Genomic DNA, 10,316 nt, shown 5'->3' with positions numbered 1-10,316 from the left:
GTTCCGGATAGCAGCACACGAACAGCGGAATGGCTATGAAACTGTTCACTGCAATAACGTCGCCACCGCCTGGACAGAACAAACAGGCGAACTACCATGATTGGCCATTTAGCCATCCTATATATTTACGCAGATGCCTGACCTCACCTGTACAGCCGTGTCCCGGTTTCTTTGTCTTCTTATCGCTCAGTCTGGCAGGGTCAGTTCAGGCGCAATCAATCAGACGACTACCCACGTGCGATGACTGTTTCAGTAGACTACAAAAAACCGTACAAAATGCAAAACGCACGCAGCTGGTGGGTCTGTGTGAAAATTGGATACACTGTCTATCCAGCGTACTGGTTGAAAGAAAATAACGCAACGACGGCAACCGGAAATAGCGTTTCTGCTATCGTTCAAAGATCACCAGTCAAACTCCCAAATGGTCAGTTAGTTCAGATTTGGTTTCAAGGTGACCACCCTATGTGAGGCTTAACTCTTAGATATGTTAGGTATGTCAGCTTTGTTCACCAAACGGAACTGGCAACAAACTCACCAGCCTCACGAACCAGGCTTCCAAGAAAGATGCCCGACAGTGGTGTTTGTTCAGCTGGTTTCAAGACGATCGTGCAGCCAGCCGCCAATGCCGGTGCAAGTTTCAAAACCGCCAGGAAGAACGGATAGTTCCAGGGCACAATACCCGCAACAACCCCTGCGGGTTCTCGTCTTGTGAAGGAAATCATATTTCCATCAACAGGCAGGGTTTTTCCGTGGATTTTGTCAGCATATCCGGCGAAGTAACGCAAAACATCTACTGCAAACTGTGTATCACCAAGTGCTGATGAGACAGCTTTCCCATTATCGAGAGCCTCCAACTTCTACAAGCAATAAACAAGGTAATTACTCACAGCGGCGAACGATTGGACGAGTACCCAGGACATGTAAATTGAAACCGACAACCGACAAAAATATTAATCGTTAAGTGATATTCGGATATGGCGTTGAGCATTTAGATTGTTGCAGAAAGACAATGTTAATACACTCAAGAAAAGACTCCAGCATTGGCAGGTAACATTGCCGTTAGTCCGCTGGTCTGGTTGATTAAGCAGCAAATGGGAAATTTCCGTAGAAAAAAAGTTTAATACATCCCTTTGAATGCTGCATAGATGTTACTGATGTTAAATAGAGTCGTACAGCTTTCAGTCCAGTCAGTGTTGGCTTGCATACTTTATCCCGGGTGATTCTGTTGCTTCAGTCATTTATAATATAGGTTAGAACAATAGGTGTGGAACCTGAATGGAAGTAATCGTCGGAAAAACCAACGACGAAACGAAACGAAAGTAAAAAAGATAGTCTGCTTGTTGCAATCCATCTGGGTGATGAAATGCCTAATATTGCAACTTACTGTCATGATTAACCTGCTTGACAGGGACAATGCAGTGTTTCATGCCTCCAGCATCATCTGTCGCTCGTCGTGGAGATATAACGAAGGCTGGCCAACTTGCAATCATGATTGCATTGATTGAGAACTCGAAGTGTGTAGCAACACAGAAGGCGCATGAAGACACGAACACCTATGATCCCAAAACTGAGTTATGGGCGGTTATGAAACAGGAATAATGAGATTTCAGTCCAAATGTTATCCATACACTTAACGCTGGTATAACAAAGTGGTTTACAAAAACTTCGTGGCAAAAGGGTTGGAAAATACCGCCGAAATCTTTCGATAGGATGTCTCTCCATAGGTACACCGAACTTTCAACTTCTGATGTTTTTACGCCAGTTGATCACGCAGTGGTTTCGTAAGCTCTTGAATTGATTACTCATTGGATTTGTTGCATTTGCTGGCAAAAACCGGGGAAAGATGGATCAGTGGTTAGAGCGCGGATTTACTGACCGGAAGGTCCGTGGTTTGAACCCGACCTCTGCATTTCTTGGGCAACCTGACAGTATCTCAGCCCTTGTGCTGCCTTCGGGTGGCATGGCAGCTAGGTACCGAAATGGTGTTACAGCTGACCGTTTTTGACCAAAATCACTCATTTGGTAGTAATAATTGAGAAAGGAGGGGGTCAACGATTTTGTGGCGGTGTGTAGAGTTGGCTTGTTCAGGTTCCCGATGCGGAACTCTGAGTGACGCCGAATGTTGGCTCAGTAGTGTAGGTTGCGGTCGTCCCTTCGGACGACATTCTCGTGATTCTCATTGGCGGTGCGGTCACACGAAACTCATAAGATAACAAGTCAAGGCTCAGCAAACGGGACACGAACGCGCATGGGTAAGTAGGTCAGCCGCGTACACTCACACACAGACACATGCTAATACACAAGCGTCTGATGGGACGGCCTTTGCGGCAAGGTGAGTGGTGGGTACAAATGAGCAAAACGAGTGGAGATTAAAAGTTCGATCAGTTGTAGCACACTTTCGGTGCCTAACTGCCATGCCACACGAAGGAGGCACGAGGGCTGGGATACTGCCAGTCTAGACAGGGGAAGTCGAGAGACAGAGGTCGGGTTTGAACCACGGACCTTCCAGTCAGTAAGTTCGCGCTCCAACCACTTGGTCCATCTCGCCCCAGATTAAAAGTACCGGAGTGAGCAAATGATTGGGGGGGGGGTGTCGTGAATTCAAGTTAGATTCAATAAAGCTGGACCATGACAACTCAACCTCTGAGGACTGTACCCATCCATCTGACTTCTGATCATTTCAGGGATATGATTGGTGGTTTGCACTTGGATGACTGACGCACTGATTTCATCATTTTGGTAAGCGGTCAGCGTCTCAAAGCCGTGAACCTTTGGTTTCAAAATAAACAAGCAAACAACTACGAAAAGAGGGAAAGGTGATTCCCTGGTTCTCAAAAGTTCAGAAACATTGAAATATGTGTATAAATTTGCAACTCACAGCTATGATTGGGGGGGGGGGTGTCGTGAATTCAAGTTAGATTCAATAAAGCTGGACCATGACAACTCAACCTCTGAGGACTGTACCCATCCATCTGACTTCTGATCATTTCAGGGATATGATTGGTGGTTTGCACTTGGATGACTGACGCACTGATTCCATCATTTTGGTAAGCGGTCAGCGTCTCAAAGCCGTGAACCTTTGGTTTCAAAATAAACAAGCAAACAACTACGAAAAGAGGGAAAGGTGATTCCCTGGTTCTCAAAAGTTCAGAAACATTGAAATATGTGTATAAATTTGCAACTCACAGCTATGTACTCTGCATCTCTCTCTATCAATGAAGCCAATTTACACAGCAAAAGACCACGTTTGGAGGCATCCAGGGTGCGCCAAGGAGTATCGCGCCGGAAGGCAGACTTCGCTGCAGCAACTGCTTTTTTGACATCTTCGACATCGCCTTCTTGAACATGACAAATGACCTCTTCAGTAGCTGGATTGATAGTGGGAAACGTTTTCCCAGAAACACTGTTCACAAATTCATTGTTGATGAAGAGCTGGAACCGAGACAGCCGTCGGTTCATAGAGAAAATTGATGTTGAAAAAATGACAAACAAGAGATGCTTAATGGTAGTACCATACATGAGCTTCCAGTTAGCACGCCATCCCTAATCAAATTATTTGGCACCTATCAACGTCGGTGTATCACTAGTGAAAAAACCTTCCACATAAGTTAGAATAATCACAAATTGTCCATAGCTTATTCTTGACGATGAGAATGTTTTTAACTGCGACCATTCGCAAAAGCCGAAATTCGGCTGACATATAAATGCTACTTTTTGCTTAACCTTGGTTCACCTCAGACAATCTTACTGATTAATTTTGGTACAATTCCTCGTGCGGTGTGAGTAATAATAATATGGGACCACTGGACGCTTTCGAACTTTTGTGGTTCATTTGGTAGGTCTTGTCCCCAAATTTCTCAGGTGGGCTTATCAGGAATTTTCATCGACCTTACATGGACGGAAAACATCTCGATATCCTGAAGACCGCTGCATATGAAACATGAGGCAGCCTTTGCTGGAAAATAGCACAAGCGAGGGATTCAGCTGCGATTCACGTTAACGCTGTCTTAATCTGAAGGTGGAAAAAACTGGAAATAATGATACAGATGTCCTTCGATCACCACTGTTCTATCAGACCACTGGTCGGTCTTGGATGCAGCGATCTCAGCTTCCACGAGATCTGTAGGCAAAACCATTAACTACGGAGGATTTCGGGAGAAAGCTCAGAAAACAGGTAAATTCCAAGTGAGTATTACAACCATGAAATGAGCCACTTAGCTTCAACTAAGGCCAAATATCCTGCAGGACTAATTGTTTAATGTTAGAGAGAGAGTCATGAGAGGTGACATTATCTTGCCCATAAGCTGAAAATTTCACAAAACGATTTCATGATTGAATCCCAGACGGGCATTGGTTAGTCGATTATGCCACCTCCTCGGTGCGCGGCTGGCATACGACGTGAAAAAAAGCACATGGGCTGAGCTGGAAGCTTGCCTAAGCCAAGACGAACCGTTGAGAAGCCAGAAGTAGGAAACCTTGGGCAATGAATCGCTCTGCAACCTTTGAGTATCAAGAGACAGACCAATGGCTAGTTTTCCCTGATTCGTATTGATCGAATCCCCCACCCGACTGTGCTAGTAAATGTAAACCGGTAGAACTTTCTGTTCCAACACTATGCATTACTAAATAATTGGAGACTATTTTTATGCCCTTAGTATACGATACCAGATCCAGATGAGAGAATTCGTTGAGGTGAACAGCGACAGCTTCGCAAAAGTCACTGGGGGTATTTTGTGGTGTTAATAACCTCGAACAATTACCTCATCAGAACAGGTTTCATGCGCATTCACAAGGCAGTTTCTGAATTCGCCAAATATTCGAGTACTACGGTGTTCTACGGCTTAGGTTACGCCAGAATGTCCATAAATGATTACAAACTATGCAGGTCAGACACAGATGTCCACAACACCGCAATCATGAGATAGATTTTTCTAGTTAAGAAATTCGGGTAGCTCCAATCATAATGAAACAGTTGTAGCGCTTTGTAAAAATTTCAGCAAGATCGAGGATAAATACTGCAATGGTGCGTAAATAAAGTGCGGAAAAACAGCTTCCCATACAAAGCCAGCTCACCCAAAAAGTGTGGTTGAATGGTGTGACAACGAACGGACGAGTGCTATCCGATCAAGTGGAAGGAAGGATACCGACTTTTATCGAATGTCTAATGAATACTGGATGAATGTTTAGTGAAATCGTACAGCCGACTGTGCCACATTTCTCACCTTAAAAAGTTGCAGACTTTTGTATGTAGTTAAAATCGGCCTGGGTCTTTCTGGGGCTTTGACTGTATAGAAAACTTTGAAGTCGGTCGTACGTGTCCATTTGTTGCAGAATACGCCCCACCGAATACTACTGAATACCAGACTCTCATGTATCGCACCCATAGACTTTGAATTTGGGGCTCTCCAGTACCCCAGTTCCTCATTGTTTACAGTGCCACATGGAGTTCTGGAGTGAGTTAACTCAGGTAAATACATTCCATCAATGGGCGCGCTTGACAAATAGATAGTGGATTCGAGTGGATTGTGTTCCGTCAACGTTATCTGTCGTTATATAAGTAACACAAGACTTAATGGTAAAAGGCTAGACATAGGCCACTGAAATCGAACACCATCCTGCATATAGAGCATACTGCTCCTCACTCGCCTAACTTTGAAGTTTTTGGCGTGAGGCGGTGTAATTCGGAGCAAGCTGCGTCGTGTTTCACCCTAATAAGCCCGATCTTGGTGTGGCTTTTGAATGGTTTGGGCCGTTGGTCCACCCGGTATATACACAACGCACCCCATGCTATTACTTCCCCGACTTTACTTGGCAGCCATAATCTACCAGTAATACATACTGCTTGTCTTAGAACTGTCTTTTCCTTTTCCTTCCAGCCTAAGCAAGCTGAGGTGCACTTATGCCGGTTCATAGATTACTTTGTACAAAACGATATTATTTACCCTGCTTGGAAATCTATTGACCCGAGGCAGTCTGCAAATGCCAAAACGGGTATCACCTTCGTAGTGTCCTGCATCTCGGTAGAAAATGAATGTTTTCCTGTGACTAGCTGTTTGATCTGTGAGTTAAACTTAATAAGTATCCACAAACTTCTCGTGGCATTCTTGCCCTGAAACTAGTTTCTGGAAGATGCGAAATGCTCCCAAACAAGGTCAATTCTGGCTACGTTATTTGGTCAGTTAGTTAGGTGATTGGCGTACTGTCAGGAAGGTCAAATTCTTGAAGATTAGCCCAGAATACCCGAAACCTACTGAGACCCTCAAACTCCACTCCAGGCAGTCCTGGAACAAGGTTAAATAGCGCCCCACCAATATATGATTCGAGACCGTTGTATCTTCGCACTCCCACTAGCTTGTTGCAATGAAGCTGTTGTGTTCCCTGTCGGCACTAGGCACTGGAACGGGGACAGCAGTCAGACTTACAGACAGATTAAAAAACGCGTGATGTTCGCACATCGAAATTGATTGGCATTGCTATCGTTACACTTGGGTTAATTACGTCAAGACCTTCCACCATTCGCCTCATCGATCGCGAAATCAAATAAGATTTGAGAGTGGGCATTTCTGATGGACACCACCTTGTGCATGGAAGCTTTCGGAGAGCTTGGAATTCTGAAAAAAAACTTATGTTCACAAACACCCAGGGCATTCTGATGAGCAAGCGTGCCAAGGACACGCCGGTCAACTGTGTGGAATACGCCTAGGAATTCCAAAATTGTCGTTCGTTTATATATATGGTGTTGTTCTGACACCTGAAGATTTGGTCAACGCAACCCAGGCCGGAATCCCGCTTGCTAAACTGCAGTCAGTGTTTCACGAGCCACCATAAGGTGACAAAGGGAAGTGACATCAACAGTCTCGTTACAACCGAGGTCAAGTTGACCTTCCTGTGTTTATCGCATTTACTGTGAGTCCCCTTTTTAGAAATGAACACTGATCGATTCTGCTGTTGTCTGGGACAGTTTACTTTCCTCAAAGAAGGCAAACAGACCAGACAAGCGCAGACTGAGGGTTTCTCCCCCACCTTTGAACAATGAGTGTGAGAGGTCCTAAGAATCAGGAGCACGGTGGTGCTTGAGAGAGGATATGTGGTCATAAACCTCCGAAGGTGTAGGGGGGGGGTCCAGATTAATCGTCCATGACCCTAATTCAGCTGGATTCAAATGAATGGCGGCAAGTGACCATGAAATTGCTGTTCGAAGTATTCGGTCCAGCAGTCGAGGCGTCCTTCTTTATTCAAATGGTCTCACTTATGCATGCGGTAGACAAACAAGCACTCGATTTTCTACTATCACAACCTTCGCCAGCTGGCTTCTATTAAGCCAGCTATCTGAATAATTAAACGTTTATTTGTCAACAGACCAAATGCACGTCCGATAAACAACCTACTGAAAAGTGCACAAACTGCTCTAACTAGGTCACGCCAGTCGGAGGTTGAGAGAAGACTCCTCGCACCGAGAGTTGTTTGTTGAAGTATCAACTGCATTAGAAATGAAGGAATAATGGTTAGTCGATGATATGAACCACAAAAACCTTAAGTTGTCCACCCAACAAGATTGATGGATATCGTATGATTTCATTGATGGTTCGAGACACTTTCTGATATGGTGCCACATCGCAGTTAATGGCGAGCTGATACGCCAACCCTAAGAAGTCGTTTCCAGTTGCTACCAACATGTCTATTTATGCAGCACCTTTCGTCCGTGGTTATACAGCTCAGCGAGAGCAAGTGCGAGGCTCAAGAGACATTGGAAATGTAAAGTTAAACTGGTTCTAGAATACTGAGGTCATAGATGCAATTATGGGTTCGCCATAGAAAACCACAATGGAAAATATGCGTGCTAGCAAACGTTACACTATCTTGCCGATCTACACTGTCGAATGCTTAGCATAAGCGCCCCTCCGGTTGATTGTCCAAAACCTGCACTATTTGAGAAAGGATTCGTTATGTCTATTGCTCTTAGCCGAACTATACTCGCCCCTGTTATCGGTGGGATTTAGCTCAGTGACAAAATGGACATGACAACGCGCCTTCCATATTTGCTCACCTGAGTAAACCTGACCTTCGGGTTTGCGGCCATCGGACGCGGAAACGACACTGCAAATCACGCTTAGATTTGCCTGAACGGAACACGTCTAGTCACTCTATAGGACGTATGAGCCAATCAATTGCAAGGCCAATAAAGTCAGTGTTCTTATTGGACGAAAATATGCCATCCACCGACTCCAGGTTTAATTCGGTTGGACTAGATCGATCGGCGCGGGGTCGATGTAAGAAGACAGCGGACAGCAGGCCACAGTCAGGCAACGACACTGAGAGATTTAGTTGGGAGTCAGTGCAGTCGTCTTCCATTAAGGTCAGATTAGTTTTCACGTCCATATCACTCTCGTTTGAACAGTCCTCTCCTAACCCACCTATTCTGATGTCCACACCTACGGGAGGAAATAATGTCCTCGAGTTTCGCTCTTATTAATGTTCATCAGCAGTGCATATCCTTGGCCGTGCCGGAACATCTTACTACAACGGTAACCTACGGGAGGAAATAATGTCCTCGAGTTTCGCTCTTATTAATGTTCATCAGCAGTGCATATCCTTGGCCGTGCCGGAACATCTTACATACAACGGTAAAAGACGAAACACGCAGTGGCTGAGCAGACTGTCAAAACAAAACATACTGTTGACCCGATGTTAGTTTTCGGAATCATCTATTGTCTGCCGTCCCAGCATTCTGTAGGCCTTCGATTAGGAATCTTGACTAACTGAGGCCATCGCAGTTCGCCTATACGATACGGTTTTGTGCAAACGAAAGCAGCTTTTTCGAAAGCTCAGGCTACCGTGGCCAAGCCAAGAAAACTATTTATCTGTCGGACTACCAGGTGGTCCGGTAGTCATTGTAATAGGTACACATTCGGTTGGCTACTTGCTGCTTCCAGTCACGTGAAATCGATAAAATTTTCGACCATTGTTTTCTCGTCCTATTTTACCCTACGTGAAGTGCAAATGCACCAAATTGTGGATGATTTTGCCTAAATGATATCGACACTCCCTCTGACTTCAATCCCACGATCCATCGAACACGACAACACACCGGTGCAGAAGAGTCATATGATTGGGAGCGCATCCGATCGTTTGCGGGATGTGGTATAGGCATACCAGTTGAAGTGGGACGGGTGAAACGTCGGTTTGTCGACGAGCGCACAAGGAAGAGCGAATTCGGTAAAATTGATGCAGTATCGCCAACCGGACGATCGATAGCTACCGATGGCTTTCAAGTTCCAACAGGTTGTGACAAATTGCCAGTCTTTTGGCTTTCAAGTTCCAACAGGTTGTGACAAAATGCCACGGCTCTGGTGGAAAGAAGAGTTTCTTTGAATCTGCGAGCATTCGTTAACATCAAGAGTTCAACAACTTTGCAAACTGCAGATCTACGGTTAATTTTACCATAATTCTGTGCAAATCAAGGCGTATCGTTTTGAGCGCTTCCACTTCCACAGAACTCCAGAACTCCGAAGAATAATTAAATCCTTTGTTGGAATAGCTGACACTCAAATTTGGCGATCAAAATTTGACGAGTTATCGGTTGCTTTCATTGGACTGGGGAAGGCTTATCATAATGTAACTTTCTGATTGAAGGAAAATGTAGAGAATCTGTTTTCAGCTTCTCTGCGAGCTGTTGGTAGCACCACCAGCCTCAGAGCCTGTCGAACAGGAAAACGTGGAGTTTCGATTAACCGATTGCAGCTATTCTAGCTCTATCCTTGTTTCCGCTTTCAGTGAAGATGACAGCTCTATCTCCATTTGATATCATATCTGCCAGGAGAATGTGTTCAATCACTACCACACCCACTTCTCAGCACGTGCTCTATAGGCAAATAAATGATATCGCTTTGGGATCCTCGTTGTCAATCATCTTGAAATATATAGGAGCCAATACCAAACATTACTTTGTCCATACTCCACGCGTGAGGTGTGTCGGTGAGGTTTTCACTACCGTAATATCAACCCAAAAAGACGCCTTTCTGAACCACCACAGGGAACAGCCTACCGATGTCAGGCTCATGATGGAGAACTAGATTCAACATGGAATTATCAAATTCATAGTTTGAAGACTATCGGTAAATGAAAATTATGTCTTTGTTATAGGCATCCATCGAAAAAGCACAGCTAGGTTTCTGCAATATGACTGTTTACACTCACTTCACCAAATGTACAGCTGTTGCTTCGTTAGTGGATCGAGTCAGAAGACCTTGCTCGGACGGCTCTCAAAAGGAGAACGAAATTCTCAGATTGAGGAAAAACTACGGGAAAACAACTGT

General features: G+C 44.7%; 1 protein-coding gene across 1 annotated transcript; it reads right to left on the bottom strand.

Annotated features, from left to right (window-relative positions):
• Nucleotides 1–532: 532 nt before the first annotated feature.
• Nucleotides 533–8,116, bottom strand: T265_15779 (hypothetical protein; the record flags this gene model as incomplete). Its single annotated transcript, XM_009179122.1, has 3 exons — nt 533–857; nt 3,187–3,432; nt 8,048–8,116. Coding segments are annotated over 3 exons (603 nt in total), but the record flags the coding sequence as incomplete, so codon positions are not given.
• Between the last annotated feature and the right edge of the window lie 2,200 nt (nt 8,117–10,316).

The sequence above is a fragment of the Opisthorchis viverrini genome, assembly GCF_000715545.1.
Source record: "Opisthorchis viverrini unplaced genomic scaffold scaffold4428, whole genome shotgun sequence".
Lineage (NCBI taxonomy): Eukaryota > Metazoa > Platyhelminthes > Trematoda > Opisthorchiida > Opisthorchiidae > Opisthorchis > Opisthorchis viverrini.
Note: the sequence above shows the minus strand (reverse complement) of the source record. Positions and strands in the feature narration are given on the sequence as shown.